Source organism: Crocuta crocuta, unplaced genomic scaffold (genome assembly GCF_008692635.1).
Source record: "Crocuta crocuta isolate KB4526 unplaced genomic scaffold, BGI_CrCroc_1.0 scaffold506, whole genome shotgun sequence".
NCBI classification, from domain to species: Eukaryota; Metazoa; Chordata; class Mammalia; order Carnivora; family Hyaenidae; genus Crocuta; species Crocuta crocuta.
Genome location: NW_027528991.1, coordinates 2,260,585 through 2,277,633, shown reverse-complemented (window position 1 = coordinate 2,277,633; position 17,049 = coordinate 2,260,585). Strand labels below are relative to the sequence as shown.

The following is a 17,049-nucleotide window of genomic DNA, read 5'->3' as shown; positions in this document are numbered from 1 at the left end:
AGGGGAGTGGCCTCCGCGGTGCGGAGGTTGAATGCAGGGGGCAGGCCCCCGCTGACCCCCCGTAGATCCATGTCTCCCAGGGGGAGGGGTGGAGCCTGCGGAGGTTTCTCCCACCTTCTACCTGCTCTCGCTCCACTTCTGAAGGGTGGCCCACGTGTTGACCACAGGTGTCCCTGCTCCCTGGGTCAGGTCCCGTGACTGAGCCCCTGCTCGGTGGCTTCCCCGGGACTGCGCAGCTTGGCTCTTCTCAACAGGCTACTTTACTGTTTTTTGGGGTCTTAGCAAAATCAGATTTCTTTTTCTCTCTTTCTTACTTTTTTAAAAAAAATGTTTATTTTACTTATTTTGAGAGAGAAAGCACAAGCAGGGGAGGGGCAGAGAAAGAGGGAGAGAGAGAATCCCAAGCAGGCACTGTCAGCGCAGAGCCTCATGCGGGGCTCGAACCCTCGAACCGTGAGATCGTGACCTGAGCTGAAATTCAAGAGCCGGATGCTTTCCCGACTGGGCCCCTGGGCGTCCCTCCTTTTTGATGCAGACCAGGTCCAAGTCCGGGGCTGTGACTGCTGCGGAAGGGCTTCCTTGCCGTCCGCCTGCCAGACACGGCCATCGCAGGCAGTGTTGGCGGAGTCAGAGAGCAGGAAAGCCACGGCCATTGCAGGTGGTGGCGGGGTCAGAGAGCAGGAAGCACATGTCCTGCTAGGTGGCCTTTCCAGCAGCTTCCACCTCCAGCAAGGGGAAGAAGCTGGGGGGGGGAGGGGTGAGGAGGCGATGCAGGAAGCAGAGTGGGGAGGCGCTCCCTTTGCTCTCCACCCGCCCACGTGCTGTGCAGGACAGGGACGAGAGGGAAGTCACACGGTGGCGGTCCTCTCGAGCAGAAGAGGGGACAGGGCACCTGCGTCCATGGAAATCTATGAAGCTCCGTCAAAGGACAACACCTCGGGACCCAGTGAGGAGAGCTTTTTATTCCAAAGGACCCCTGGGAGGCGATGGGTCCCGGTGACCAGAAGGTCTGCGATTGGCTCGGGATCAAACACAAAACGCGTCTCGCGCTGCAGGGTGAGGTCAAGAAGCAGAGACGCGGCCAGTTCCGCCAAGAAGAGTGACCCGCCGAGGTCACCCAGGTCCCGGAGCAGCTGACGGCACGGGCGCCTCGGTTCCGTGCTCGCTAGGGCGGGGGCAACGTGGAGGGTCTGCGGGGGGCATGGAGCCTGCCTGACGGGTGTCCAGACGGCACAGGGTGAGCACCGGGATGTGGTGGGCGCCAGGGGAGCTCGGCTAGGGAAGGACAGACGCCCAGCTCCTCGGACGGACCGCGCCGGCCACCCCGGTCTCCGGTCGTACTGACCCTTGGGTCCCTTCCCTCTAGAACCTCTGGAACTTCCTGAGCTTTGATCCGCAGCAACACACTCCATCATGATCAACACCTTTATGATTCCAGAATTCTCTTTCCATGTCTTCTTGTTTTTTGTCTTTTGCTGCATTTTAAACCACTGACACCTAAAAATGCGTTCCCCAAGTGACTCATCGGTCACTGCGTCTAATGACAGGGCGCTTATTACCTCTGTCACCTCCATCTCACAAGGTGGCATGTCTGGGTTTCAGGGACTTGTGTTTGTGACCCGACTAACATGCCGAGAAGTAGCATCTCTGCTTCGATGGGCCCTGAGTGTCTCATGCCGGGGCCGCCACCCTACCCAGGACGAACCGTGGCATGGCGAGGGTCAGCGACCTGCCTGTGGGGGCACGGGTTTGGGGGGAAAGGCGGGCACAGGGGCTCCGGAGGCTGCCTCATGTACCCCCTTTCCAAACACTCCTTCACCCTCCAGGCAGTTGGCAGTGCTCTTGCTCACGTGGAATAAATAGGCAGGTGGGGGCAGGTTTGGGTGCAAGCCCCTGGTGGCCACACTGGCAAAGCAGCTCACAGCCACCCCGAGGAGCACCGCCCGGCCTCTCTCCTCCGTCCGGCTCCGCCGCCGGCGTGGCTCTGCTTGCCTGAGTCATATGATTATTCTCCAACCTGCGGGACATACATGGTTAACCTTCTGCATTTGGGTAAATAGGCGTGACTTTTAAGTAGGAAGTGCTAGTACTTCAGCCACTTGCTTTTGGCCCCTTCTGGTCTCTCCCTGCTTTTTTCTTAATGACTGTCAGAAACCGCGTCTTGCTAAGAGCATCACAGAGGGACGCGAAGCATCGGGGGCGTGGGACAGGACCGTTCCCGTCGGATTGCGGCCTTTCTCAGGTGAGCACGGCCAAGCCCCTCACTGCTTTGGAAAGCATCTTTGGCTTTGATACCCTCGCCTGCGGAGCGTCCGGCGCGGAGCCGCTCTGCTCCTGGGGACACTGGCGTGGAGGCTGCGGACGCCTGGTGAAACTTAGTCTTGCTTTCGCGAAGACGCTGGCCTTCTGGTTTGAGTAACGGGCCGCGCTGTCGGGGACCTTGCCTTTCCTCTCAGCGTGCAGGCAGTGATTTTATCTGCGTCGAACGATTTTGGCATCGCTTCTTCATGTGGTTAAATACCCACAGGGCAGCGGTCTCGAGTGAGATGCAGTCATTTATTTAACTAAGCACACAGAGAGTCTGAGGAGCTAACACTAGGTAAGCTGGGAGATGTTTTGAAAGCAATGCAGAAAGTGGTTTGTGCCTTGAAACAGAGAGAGGGGCATCTCGAGTGGCTGGAGGTTGAATGGGAAGGAGCTTCTGAGGTGTTAAGAGAAATCGAGGGGGTGGAAACTTTTATGAGAGTCGGAAATACAGAGAAAGCTCTGATAAGGGCTGCAAATGCCATAATGATTATGGAGTCAGGGTCTCATGACCACGAAAGAGTACATAATGATCTTCAAGAGAGTCTGCACGGACTCCCTCCACAGCCTGTGCAGTAGCAAAAACAGCTGTGAAGACGTCCGTGTGAGGCCTGGATTAAAGCGACTCTTGCAATGCTTCAAAGTTTAATTTCTGCAACCAAAAAAGAAAATGTAAAAGTGAGCTTCCAAAGAAGCAAAAAAAAAAACCAAAAAAAAAAGAAAATTCAAACCTATATACAAATCATTGGAAAAAACCTTCTGGCCACTCTCTTAACCACTTATTCGAAAGCAGAAGGAAGCCAGCCTAGAGTTTCAGCTCTGCCGGTGTTTATCTAAAATAGGATAAAACACTGTGTGCCCACGATTCAAATGACTTGAGAAAACACACATTAATTGAATACCTACAACCGCAGTGTGAGAGATTCTGGTACCAATGAAGAGGTTTTACAATAAGTATAGGATTTAAGGTTTTATGGGGATTTATGGTCCTTCAGTGAGACCCTCTGGAGACAAGGTGAACTACATGGTAAGAGTGAACAGCCCTCCAGCCTTCCATCAGTAAAATGGGTAGAGTGTCTGCCTTAAAGGGTTTCTGCGAAGTTAAAAGAGGTAATAGAAATAGAGTAGTGACCCCAGTGTCCAGTATGCAGTGATAATTTAATTTTTAGTAAACCTCACAGTGCTCTCACGCACATGCACACAGGCATACACGCATATATGCACACCACACACACACGTGTGCACACAACATAGACACGCAGGCACACACATGTGCACAATACACATATGAATGCACACACCTACACGTGCAAAGCACACCTGCACACAACATATATATGCATGCACACACATGACATGTACACACATGCGAACACACACACAGAACCTATTTATGCTCGCACACTTAGGCACATATGTATATGTGCACACAGGACACACACACAGGCACGCACATACACATTCGTATTTAGCTCTTGTTCTGTATCCCGCGGGCCATCGCTATTTATCAAAGTAAACACAGATTTAAGAACTTCTGCTTTAATATCATTTTTTAACAGACTGTTAAACCCATTATAAAATTTATTTAAATTAAAATATTAAGTTATCCTTGCTGATAATTTTTTGATAAATCTTTTTAAAAATTTTTTATTAAAAATTTTTTTAATGTTTAATTTTGAGAGAGAGAGAGACAGAGCGCAAGTAGGGGAGGGGTAGAGAGAAAGGGAGACAGAATCCAAAGCAGGTTCCAGGCTCTGAGCTGTCAGCACAGAGCCCGATGCAGGGCTTGAACTCACAAACCATGAGATCATGACCCGAGTTGAAGTTGGATGCTTGACTGACAGAGCCACCCAGGTGCCCCTATGTATTATTTGTTTAAAAGAGAGACAGAACACCAGTGGGGGAGGGGCAGAGAGAGGGAGACACAAAATCGGAAGCAGGCTCCAGACTCTGAGCTGTCAGCACAGAGCCCAGCGCGGGGCTTGAACTCACAGACCGTGAGATCATGAACCAAAGTCAGATGCCTAACCGACTGAGCCACCAGACGCCCCCATTTTGATAAGTCTACGGCTGTTTCCCCCATATTTAGTATTCTCGGGCAGAGTCAGCCCTTGGCCAAATGGGCAGTTGAAGCTGGTCTGTCGGCCGCCCCCTTCTGCTTTTTCAGCACCTCCTCCCTTCTCTAGGGGATCTTACTTCCCTTTTGCTGTCACCACCCACCCCCGGTCCCGACAGACGGCCGACCAGCCTGAGGCCGTGTCAGCGAGCCGGTCCCAGGTTGGGCACTCGCTGCCGAGCGAGAGCTTGTGGCACCCGCCCCCCGCCCCGGTCAGGCGACCGAAGACCTCCCAGAGCCCTCAGAGCTCCAGGGCAGAGGTGCGGCGGGGGGGGGCTGCCGCAGGCTCCCGTTGGGGGCGGCCGGACTGCCAGACTGCCACCTGGCTCCTCCTAAACTGCGGTGGGTGGACGGGCACCCTTTCCTCGGCTTCCTGGGCGCAGTCTTTGTTTTTAGGGGACAGATTATCAGGTGTCCTCCTCATTTGTGAACAAGCCAACCAGTTAGCGGTTATTCTGGGACTCGGGCCTGCGGTACTAGGAAGCCACGCTACTTTATCGCGATACAAATGTAAGTTAATATTTTAAACACTATTTTAAAAAATGTTACTCTGGTAACATTAAATCTTTCTTTAGGTAACAGTTTCTTTTCACGTGCAGTCACAAAATTTTTGACGCGTTAACACGGGAGACTGTGATCATTAACCACACGTCTACACGCCGTCTGGAGATTTTAGCACATTGGCTTTTCACTTAGAGGGCGATATATTTTTATGGTTTCAAAGTTTAAATGCGGAAGTCACGTGACATTTGACCTATCATCACGTGCCTCTAAACCAGGAAGGCGAGCCCCACGCGGGCGTGTCTTCGAGCGAGAGTTAATTTCTGAGTCAGGCCGCCGTGAGAAGAGAGTCGGTCAGGCGTTAGCGCGAGGCAGCATCATTTGTGTTTTGTGCGGTTTCTGAGTGGCTGGAAACACTCCGGGTTAGAGACTGAGGACGCCGCACGATGCCTGAGCNGGCGTCCCTCCCCCCCCCGCCGCGTCAGGCACCGTCAGCCCTGGCGGAACCGAGCTACCCGCGAGCTGCAGATGTACCGGAGCTCAGCCCTCTCTGTGAATGAACCGATGGATAGCTCCTCTGGGCCAGCTTTTTCCAAAATGTTTTCCAAAGAACGCTGGCCCTGAATCTGTGGGGGAAGTGGGTTCAGGAGATTGTGATGGCTCACACAGGGCCAAGAGCCATCGACGACACACTGTGATGTAAGCACCCAAGGGGGCGGGAGTGGTTAGTGGCATTCCCCAAACTGATTTAACCACAGAGCGGTCTCTTCCCTCTTCCCTTCCTTTTCTCTTTCCACCCTGAGCCTTGCTGGGGACTCGCTTTTGAGGTCTGCTCTGTTCCAGTGACTGGGTCACCTGGTGCTGGAATTCCCCGGGGAAGGAGCAGCTCCCGCACGGGAACGTGGGTGACAGTAGTGTGCAGGGTGTGAGCTCCAGCTGCCCGGCGGTCAGAGCACATCCCCATGGCCTGCCGCTCTCACCCGCATCGAGCTTTTCTAACAACTCAGAAGACCCAGGCGACCACCAGGCCCAGAGAAACACCCCTTCCCCGGGGGCCCCAAACCACTAGACGCAGTGCACTAAAAATGGGCTTTGGTGACGAATTAGCACAAGGTCGGTGGAAAGTGTGTGTGAAAACATTGTTCTCAAGGCCCCAGTTGGTACCCACTCACCGTACAAATGGAAGATCCCTGGCGCCTAGTTCCCATCCTCCCGCACCATCAAATCGGGTTTCTCTGCGGTCAGAAATGTGGGTACGCAGGAGCCGTCTGCTTAACAGCACGTTCAGACAGGGACCCCCAGGATTCTCTCCTGTGGCAAATGCCATTAACATACTTCCAAGGACGGCTGGCCCAGGGTCCCGCTCCCTGGCGCCCCCGCTGGAAGGGGCCCGTTGCAGCCTCCTTCCTTTCCAAAGGGCTCTAGCGCTAGAAACGCTGACTCGGAGGACCCGCCGCCTCGCGCCTCCTCATCTTCCGCACAGACTCACCGCGTGTGCTCAACGGACAAGCACCTCGCGAGGGAGCCCGTGCCGTCCTCGCAAACTCTCCCTGAGGCCGGGTCGCAGGGTGTTTGTGTGACCTCTGCTTGCTGGGGGGAGGGTAAGGCTGGCCCTCGGTCACGGGACAGCCTTGCGGGAGAGCTGGTGACGTCTTTCCTACCTGACCCTTCCTTGTTTTTAGCCGAGGGGGCTTCCGTTCGCATACACGGTCGTTCCTTATCCTCCTCAGGGCCGTGGCTCTGGCTCGTTCCAGCCGGACATTTTCCCACTCACACTTACCCCAAATTCCTCTAAATCCGACCAGAGCGGAGTGGGTGTGGAACTGTCACCTACCTCACTGTAAACCCTCTAGGGTTACTGATTTGGCCTAAGAAAGTAGACAAATGACATTTCACAGGATGCATGCGATGGGCACCGTTTTGGTTTTCGATCGCTGTCAGAACGAAGCTAGCGGCTTAGCCAGCACACACTTGGTACCTTACGGTTCTGTAGGTCGGGTGTCGGATGCCGTCTCACAGGCTGACGCGGGCGTGTTGGCACGGCCTGTGTTCCTTTCGGACTTTCTATGGGAGGACCAGCTCTTCGCGGCTGCAGGGGTGAGGTCCCCGTTTTCATGCTGGCTGTCAGTGGGGCCAATCCCTGCTCGCAGAGCCCCCTCACCTGCTGGGTCTTCGAAGCAACGACGGACTGAGTCCCTCCATGCTTTGAACCTCTCTCTCCCTCGTCCCTCTCAGCTGGGGAAGCCCCCTTTTAAGGACGCTCAGCCACCCCAGGCCCACCTGGATAATCCAGGGTCGTCTCTCCATCCCAAGGTTCTAATGCTTGTTCCCATCCTGAGTCCCTTTTGCTGCATAAAGCATGTGTGCACAGGTTCTGGGGATCGGGGCGTGGACATGGCTGGGCCCTGGTCCTGCTGACCACCGTCTGTCAGTGCGGCGTGTCCGTGAGTAAGTGTGCAAGCACCACGTGATCGAGGGAGGGAATATGATAAGGATGAAAGGAAGCTTACGTTAGGTGGCTGGGTGGCTCGTGCCGTCCCCTCTACACGGATTTAATGGTCTCTTGTGAAACATCATGTAAAACTCTTAAAATTTATCCTGCTGCCACGCTTTCATTTTGTATCTGTGTGATCGGCCATTCGAATCCACGTGCAACATCAATTTTCTCCACGAAATTTCGCCATATTGGATTTGACTCATTGTCTGATTCTGTCCAGAGTTTCCTCACGTTGATTCTGTCATCCAATATCATAATTATATTTCCAGGCGTCTTGTCGTCCTCAGACATGATGATGAGCTTCCCTCCTCTATTTTTGTCCCTGACATTAATAAAAATAACAGGCAGCACAGGGTTGAGGACGGGGCCCAGCAGGGGGCCCATAAGGGCCTTCGCCCCACTAGTAAACCACCTGACTGTCTTCCACCTAGATCATACCTGCACATCTTCGTTACTTATAAATTTCAGATTTTTTAAAAGTTTATTTATTTTGAAAGAGAGAGAAAGAGGCAGAGAGAGGGAGACACAGAATCCCAAGCAGGCTCCACGTTGTCGGCACAGAGTCCGATGTGGGGCCCGAACTCACGAACCGCAAGATCATGACCCTGAGCCGAGATCAAGAGTTGGATTCTTAACCGACTGAGCCGCCCAGGCACCCCCATAAATTTCAGATTTAATCATAGATTTGCAGAGTCTACACCACCTGATCTGCAGGCTCGTGACCATGACGGCCAGATGTGGAGTGTTAGCCCGGCGACCTGGACCGAGCGTCCTCCACTCCCCCCACACCCCGGGTCGCCCCCGGCACCCTCGCTAACGCCCTTCAGCATCATGCTGGGTGTCAGCACCAGAGGTCTGACCCCACAGGAGGCGTTTACCTTCTCTCTCTCCGCACATGAGTTTTGAGAGCTCCTACACCGTCGGTCCTCAGCTGGGACTCCTCGGACGTCGGCCCCTGGGTGAGGGCATCCTGGGTCTCGAGTCTCACTCAGTGCGATGCCGCAGGGGCCGCACGAGATACCCCAGGGGCCCAGCCGGCTGCGAAGCCCGTGAGGGGCTAACTCCCAGGCAGGTGGCGATAGCGAGTCACCTCGGAAGCAACGCGCAACACACCACTCGAGGCGGCTGAACACCGGGAAAGAGTCTTAACAGCAAAAGCAGATTGAATAGAATAATATTTCTAAGCGTCTCATCACGATTCCCCCTCAGAGCCTCAAAACTTCCTCCCAAGGACAATTTAGAACAGTCTGTCCACTGATTCTCTTCATATCAACTGGTTTTGGAGACGTGTTTATGTCCCCATCAGCCTGAGAGGCAGTGACTTAGGACATACTTACATCTCAAAGGTAAGCCGATTATACTTTAAGAATCCGTTGGGCCCCGTGCGTTTACATGTGAGCTAATGACTTGGAAATAAGACCTGGTGAGAATGGTGGTGACAGTGAGGACATGCGAGAGAGAGAGAGAGAGAGAGAGAGAGAGAGAGAGAGAGAGAGAGAGGGACGGCAGGAGGGAGAGAGAATGATGAGCTTTAAACACAAGGTCAGGCGTGACTGCTGTGTCTGGAAGCTTCACAGCAGTGGGTTCGTCGGCTTAGCAAAGAACGGTCAGATTTGGCGATTCACCGGCTGCACGTCACCCCCTGTCCGGCGACGCAGGTCCCCAAAAGCGTCTCCATGTCTTTGCCACCTCAGTCTGTGCAACAGGAAAATCCAGAACTTGTTTCTCCAAAGAGGAGATGTTGCTGCTCAGGATTGGAGGTAATTTGCTTGAGCAAAACACCTTCTTTTCGTGCTGTGGTGCAGATGGCAATCTGTGAGCAACACGGTTTCCTTAAAAACATTCGCACGACTTCTGTGGTGAAAACGGTGGTCTGGGGCAGGCTGAATCATTTCCAGTCACGGCGAGTGACGGGCATCCACGTAAACTTGACGATACTTTTTATTGAGAACACGGGTCCGTGCTTAACCACAATAGCGTCGCACTCATCATTATCGGGATTTGCAGGGCGTTTCCTCTGAGCGGGTGCAAACGCGCCCCTGCGGGCCCCCCCCCAGCTGCTGGGCCACCCCCACGGCGGAGCTCCAGGCACCTGGACTTCTGGGCCTTCCAGGACGCCTGCTGGCGTCACGCCGTGTCCTAGCGGTCTGCTCACTGGGCGGCTCCTGAAGCCGGAGCTGGCGCGACTCGTTCTTGCCCCCACGGTGTCGCCTGTCTTCAGTAGATCGTTCGTGACCATTTGTTGAGCTGAATTACACTTGAACCCGGGAAACATTCTACGTCCCAGTGTGAGGGCCCAGCGGGGCACTGGGCGCGGCAGGTGGGGCATCCCGCCTGGCCTTTCCAGGGCAGCAGCCGCCTCCCTCGTGAGCCTCCCAGCGGGATCCGAATGTCATCGGGTCACACCCCACGCGGCCCCATCTCCCCGGCCCCCCCAGATCGTCTCCGTCGCCAGGCAGCCTTGCTCCCTCTGAGCGTTTCCTGCCCTTCCCCGCGGTAGCCCTGTGACCCCTGCGCTATGGCCTCTGTGCTCCTCTGTCTCCAACCCCTCCCGCTCACCTGTACCCCTCTTTCCCAAGACCTTCCTCGAGAAACTGCCACAGCCCCCTCAGCCGTCGGCGAGGACCTTGACCTACGGCACCTGTTGTCTGAACCGGCGCATTTGTACGGAACTGCGTACAGGTATTTTATTATCTTTGTCAGGGTAGAGTCTATATACCGTTAATGTCACTGCTTTGAAGTATGCGATTCAATACGCTTTGACAAGGCACGCCGACGTCACCATCCTGATGGGGGACACTCCATCGCGGGGCAGGGTCCCCGTGTCCCCTCAGCCAGTGCCTTCTCATCATTGACCCACGACAGTCGCTGATTTGATTTCCACCGCTGTTGTTTTTGCTTCTTCTAGAACTTCACATAAGTGGAATAATGTAGGATCTGGTCTTACGCGTCTGGATTCCTCACGCCCGCGCTGGAGCGTGTACCAAGGGCCCGTTCCTTCTTGTCACTGGGCCGTGTTTTATGACGCGGAGGTAGTACAATGTACTGATCTGTTCGCCAGCCGATGGAAACTTCGGTTCTTTCCAGTTTTGGGCTGATAAGTGTGAACCTGCCGTAAACATGCGAGCACTAGTCTTTCATTTTCTTTGGCTGAGTGCGCGGGAGTCAGCTGCTGGCTCCTATGGTAAGTGCGTGTGTTGCTTCATAGGGACCGCTGCACCGTTTCCTCGCCGTGGCCGTGGGGGCTTGCGCTCCAGCCGCGCGAGCGCCTGCACGGCCCCGGGTCCCCACCCACACCTGCGGTCCTGTCGGCCACGCTCCCGAGTGAGCAGCGGCATCTCACTGCGGCTTTAATTTCATTTCTCCGATCATCTATCGCGTTGAGCATAATTTCTTGTGCGTAGTTGCCGTCCATGGATTTCCTTTGGTGAACTGACCTCAAACTTCTCACCTGTTTCTAGAGTTGTGTCTTCTTGTCATCGAATTGTAAGAGTTCTTTGTATATTCTGGACACAATCCATGATCAGATATAAGATTACAATTCTTTCCCCCATTCTATGGTCTGTTTTTAATTTTCTTGAGTATTTTTCAAAAAGCGGAAGCTTTAAATCCTGATCAATTTATCAAAACTTATGTCTGTGTGTGGTTTTTTGTTTGTTTGTTTGTTTGTTTTACAGTTCATGTCTTTTGCAATTTAGATAAGAAATCTCTACCATTCCCAAGGGCGCAAAGATTTTCCCTTCCGTTTTCCTCAGATGTTTCATGGTTTGGGCTCTCACATTAAATTCATATTTCATTCTGAGCTATCTTTTCATTTGTAGGATGAGGTAAAAGTAAGGATCAACTTTTTATGCGCGAACATTCAGATGTTCCAATATCATTTATCGAAAAGATTGTTTTTTCTCTATTGACTCAGTCAGCACCTGAGTTAAAAATCAGTCGGCCATTGACATGTGGGTCTATTTCTGGACTCTGTTCCGTCCCGTTGATTTATGTATCCACCCCTCTACCAACGGGACGCTGTCACGATGCCTGTAGCTTCGTAGGAAGTCGTGCGATCAGGTAGTATGAATCCTACAATTCTGTCCTCTTTTTCAGAATTGCTTTGGTTCTTCTAAATCCCTTGGATTTCTATATAAATTTTAGGATCAGCTTATCAGTTTCTTCAGAAGTCCTGCCTCAGGTTTGATTTGGATTGTGTTGCATCTGTAGATCAGTTTGGAGAGAACTGACATCTTAATATTGGACTTTGTAATCCTGAAACAGATACAACTCTCCTTTCCTTTAGATCTTAATTCCTCTTAGCAATGCTTTATAGTTTTCAGTATAGAAATCTTGTATCGATTTTCAAGATGTAGTCAGAAGTACTTTGTTTCATGTCTTTGATGTTATTATATTTTTTTCCAGTTTCAATCGCCAGTTCCAAATATTGCTAGAGCAGAGAATTACAATTGATCTGTGTAGGCTAATTCTCACCAGGGTTTGTTTTTTTTTTACATATTGTATATTTTGTGTACAGAACATTTATTTGGGTTGTTTTTAATATCTTTTGTCATTTTCCTCGTTGTATTTATGCTTTCCTCTACCTTCCTGAGCATTCGGAATGTATTTGTAGTCGCTACCGAGCAGTTTTGTCTATCATCTCCGTTATTGTTCTGTTTGTTCACGCAGATTATGGGTCATATTTTCCTGTTTCTTCAAATGTCCGTGCTCTAGTCTGTTAGAGTGGCTGTGACAGGTTACCACAGCGGTGCCTGAACAGCATACATTTATTGCTACCGTCTGGGAGGCGGGAAATCCGAGACTCGGGGGCAGCAGACCCGGAGCCTGCCGAGGACCCGTCTTGGTTCAGTGTTCTTGTCATCCTCCCGTGGTGGAGAGGACGGAGGAAGGGGCTCTCTTGTGTCTCTTCTGAGAACACTAACCCCATTCCCGAGGGGAGGCCCCGCCTCCCAGGGCCACCACCTTGGGATTAGGCTTCTGCATCTGAACTTCAGGGAGATACAAGCACTCAGCCTACAGTCGTCTAGAGATTTTTGTTCGGATGCCTGACATGAACTTTGCATTGTTGGAGGCTGGAATGTGCTGCACGTCCTTGTTCTGGAATGTAGTTACATTACTGGAATATACTAGAATATACTAGTCCAGTATTCTAACGAAGGCTTCCTCTTGTTACAGCAGGCTCAGAGCAGCGCTTACTGTCGGTTTATTTGAGCGACGTCACTCCTAACAGGGCGTTGTTCTGAGGATGCTGTCCGATCCTCTGTGACTTAGAAGGTGCTGCTCCCTCGGGAGAGAACGATTCCTAGCCCAGGACTCTGAGGATTTCCCTCTCTCCTTTCTGCTATCAGACTTGCATTGCCTCCTCTCAAGGACAACTCTCTGCCGCGCTCCTTATTTTCTGTGTGGCTCCCTCCTTCCTGTATTTTGTCTTGCAAAGTATAGCTGCCCCGGCCTCCCAGGACCGCGATCCCTGTGTCCTCTGTGAGGCGGCCGCTCCCGGGCCAGCTCGCCCCACGCTCTGCACTTGGATGAGCCGGGGCCTCCTGGGGTTCGGGGCCATGGCGCCCTCCGCCGGCTCCCTTCTCGTCAGGGACCATAATCCTGTGACACCTGTGGCCCAGTGTCTGAAAACTGTCATTTAACACACCTCACTGGTGGTTGAACGCGGTAAGGTACATTTGGTTTCTGTTAATCCCTCGTGGCTGGAGCCGTTAGTCTTGCGGCCATGTTTGATTGATACGTTTCACCGGACAATCTGGTTGATATGCTCCTCCCCTCACATTCTTTCTGGGCCTCGCTGTGCGGTTCTTCTACACACCCTCGAGCCCTGAGAATGGATGCTGGAGGTGACTGCAGATGTGCACACGTGACCCTCGCCTCCCCCTAGGTCAGTCCCCAAGTGACAGCCCCAGGCTCAGGCGAGGAACGGGCTTGTGGCCGCCGGATGCGTGACTAAAATGAGAATGCAGTTATATGACAAGTGAGCTCAGAAAATCCTTCAGGGTGAGCTCTGTGTTATGGGGACGTCCTCCCGGAATGTCGGGTATCGGTGCTGACAGCGCCAGTGAGGACGACGTGGCACAGTGTGGCAGCTTCGCTGCCAGTGCACTGGACGGGGCAGGACGGGGGAGGAAGTGAATGCACATTTAGCACGATTATCAGCATGCCAGGCCAGGGGCTTGTGGGGACCGGGGGGGACAGATGATAAACCAGGATGGTCACACTTAATGGCAGAGAATGAATGAATATGAATATAAGAGAGTTCCCTGTCTTTCCCTGTTTGAGTGTGTTTCGAATGCCGGTTTTCAGAGTCCTTCCCTCTAGGACCCAGCTCCACCCTCACTCATCTCCCGGAGAGTTTCTTGAGCTAGGCCCCATGCACTGACCTGCTGGCCTTGACCTTCCTTCCCGCAGTCTGGTTTCTGACGATTAGGATGTGGCTGCCCCTGCAGATCGGTGGCCGGAGACTAGAGTGCAGCAGGCAGCAGCTGCGGCTTCCGAGAAGGTTATATACGTTCCTACTGCCTTTCAAGCCAGTCTTACTCAGCGTATCCTGAGAATGATTGTCCCGTTCAAACTTTAAAAAATTCTACCGGAGATTCTCACGTCTCCAGGAGGATGAAAAACACTGACTCATGTGGTCCACTATTTGCAGGCAAAGACTGTAAATTATACGTGTTCTACACACACCTACACTTCTGTAGATTTTGTTCAGTGGAATCTTATTGAACGTAATTACGTTGACTTTAGCAGCAAGATGTGTGTGTAGGTCAGAATCGGTAGTTTTGCTGGTCCCGCCCTTCCTTATGCTACAGATCGGGGATTGACAGATGGCCCCCATGGCGACCGAGTCTGCTCAAGCCCATTCATGTGTCTAGGGTCCCTTTCACGCCACCCGGACAGACCCGAGTAGTTGGGACAGAGACTGATGGCCTGCAGAGTGTAAAATATTTACTATCTGGTCCTTTACAGAAAGAGGTTGTGGACCCCTGTTCTAAATGAATATTTAAAAAAATTTGGGGGGGGAGCATCTTGGTGGTTCAGCTGGTGGAACATCCAACTTCAGCTCAAGTCACAATCTCAAGGTTAGTGAGTTCGAGCCCCGCATCGGGCTCCCTGCTGTCAGGACAGATCCTCTGTCGCCCTCTCCCCTGCACTCTCTCATGCTCTCTCTCGCTCTCAAAAATGAATAAACATTCATAAAAAAAATAAAAAATTTTAAGTTGATTTATTTATTTTGAGAGAGAAAGAGAGCAGGGGAGGGACAGAGAGAGAGGGACACGGAGAATCCCAAGCAGGCTCTGCACTGTCAGCACAGAGCCCGATGCGGAGCTCGAACTCATGAACCATGAGATCATGACCTGGGCCGAAGTCCAGAGCCTGATGCTTCACAGAGCCCCCAGCCGCCCCCCGATTGAGGATTTTCACGTAAACCAGCACGCCGTGCCTGCCTTGCGTCCTCGGGAAACGGGATGCTGGCGACCCGATTCTCCCGCTCCCCGCGAATATTCATCTCAACCACAGCGTGTCTTGCTTTCTTTCTCCTCAGACGCACTTCTGTTCCCTCGGCCGGGGAGCCGGAGGCCTGGGGCCCACCCCTTCCGCACCAGGCCGCGTTTTCCGCCCAGAGCAGGAGCACCATGAGCGGGGTGAGTGTCTCATCTGCCGGGGCCGCGGCTCCTCGAGGCCCCCGCTCCGGCTAACTCTGCCTTTGTTCACCTTGCAGGACCCAGTGAACTTCAGCGATGCCTTCAGTCTGAATGAGGATTATTTCGGGTCGGGTAACAGTTCAGACTATGTACTTGACGACAACACCTTGCTGTGCTCCCTGCAGGAGGTCAGGACGTTCTCTGGGCTGTTCGTGCCCGTCGCCTACTCCCTGATCTGCGTCTTCGGCCTCCTGGGCAACGTTTTGGTGGTGGTCACCTTTGCTTTCTACAAGAAAGCCAAGTCTATGACAGACGTGTACCTGTTGAACATGGCCGTGGCCGACATACTGTTTGTCCTCACGCTCCCGTTCTGGGCCGTCAGCCACGCCACCGGCACGTGGCTCTTCAGCAACGCCACGTGCAAGCTGATGAAGGGCATCTACGCCGTCAACTTCAACTGCGGCATGCTGCTGCTGACCTGCGTCAGCACGGACCGCTACATCGCCATCGTCCAGGCCACCAAGTCCTTCAGGCTGCGGTCCAGGGCGCTGGCGCACCGCAGGGCCATCTGCCTCGTGGTCTGGGGGGCGTCCGTCCTCATCTCCGGCTGGACGTTCATGTTCAACCAGAAGTACAGCGTGCAGGGCGGCGCCGTGTGCGAGCCCCGCTTCCAGGCCGTCTCGGACCCCGTCCGCTGGAAGCTCCTGATGCTCGGGCTCCAGCTCCTCTTCGGCTTCTTCGTCCCGCTGGTCTTCATGATATTCTGCTACATGTTCATCGTCAAAACGCTGGTGCAGGCCCAGAACTCCAAGCGACACAGGGCCATCCGCGTGATCATCGCCGTGGTGCTCGTGTTCCTGGCTTGCCAGATCCCGCACAACATGGTTCTCCTGGTGACGGCCGCGCAGCTGGGCAGGACGGACCGCTCCTGCCAGGGCGCCCGGCTGCTGGCCTACAGCAAGAACGTCACCGAGGTGCTGGCCTTCCTGCACTGCTGCCTCAACCCCGTGCTGTACGCCTTCATCGGCCAGAAGTTCCGCAGCTACTTCCTGAAGATCGTGAAGGACCTGTGGTGCCTGCAGAGGAAGCAGAAGGCGTCCGGCTTCTCCTGCTCCAGGCTGCACTCGGAGACCTTCACCTCCAGGCAGAACAGTGAGACCGTGGACAACGAGAACGCCTCGTCCTTCACCATGTGACCGGCCGCGGCCCCGCGTGGGCTTGGGACTCGGGACCCCGTCGTCCCACAGGGCCGGCCGCGGAGCCTCAGGTCCGCGGGGCTGCAGGGGTCCCCGCGCGGCGCGTCCCCACTCTCCTTCCCCGAAGCCCTGAGCCCCTGGGGCTCCCGCGGCTGGCGCTCCCCGAAGCAGAGCGAACTGCTGAGAGGCGTGGACGTTTTCCGGAGCAGTCGTGAAACGGCCCCCGGAGCGCGGTTTCTCCCCGTCACGGCCAACGGCCGCGGGGTCTGCAAAACCCAAGCGGAGCCCGTCGCGTGAGAGCCGCTCGCAGTCGCGCAGGCACCAGCTGAAGCCCGCTCCCCGGGCTGGAGAAGCGGCCTGCGGAGATGGAACAGAGCAGGTGGTGACGGCCATCAGGAAAGCGTGTGTTTGCCTTATTTCCCTGGGAAAACGGTCTCTGCAAGTGATAATCCTCCTCCACAGATCTGCTCGACGGACAGAGTTCCACCAAGATGCACACAGACGGCACCCTTCCAGCACCCGGACAGGCTTAATAAATAGTTGTTAACAAAGCCCAGTGACCTTGAGGTTATAGTACAGTTGGGAGTGGTAGGTGTTTAAATTTTACTTTTAAAGGAGCAAGGAAGCTTCCCCGAGACGGTACAGAAAGAAATTTTGTTCTGGGTCCTCGTGGGTCAGAAGCCGCCCGCACGGGGGGGATGTGGGTACCAAGGTCCTCATGCGGGGGCCCGACAGCTGATCCTTCCCTTCTGCCCGTGACTTTAAAGTGTTTTTACCTAAAGT

General features: G+C 53.8%; 1 protein-coding gene across 1 annotated transcript; it reads left to right on the top strand.

Annotated features, from left to right (window-relative positions):
• Positions 1-2,154: 2,154 nt before the first annotated feature.
• On the top strand, positions 2,155-17,042 carry CCR6 (C-C motif chemokine receptor 6). Its single transcript, XM_077757375.1, has 3 exons — positions 2,155-2,242; positions 14,971-15,070; positions 15,148-17,042. Exons 2-3 carry the CDS (start codon positions 15,062-15,064, stop codon positions 16,264-16,266), a joined length of 1,128 nt encoding a protein of 375 aa, XP_077613501.1. The 5' UTR covers positions 2,155-2,242; positions 14,971-15,061; the 3' UTR covers positions 16,267-17,042.
• Positions 17,043-17,049: the final 7 nt, after the last annotated feature.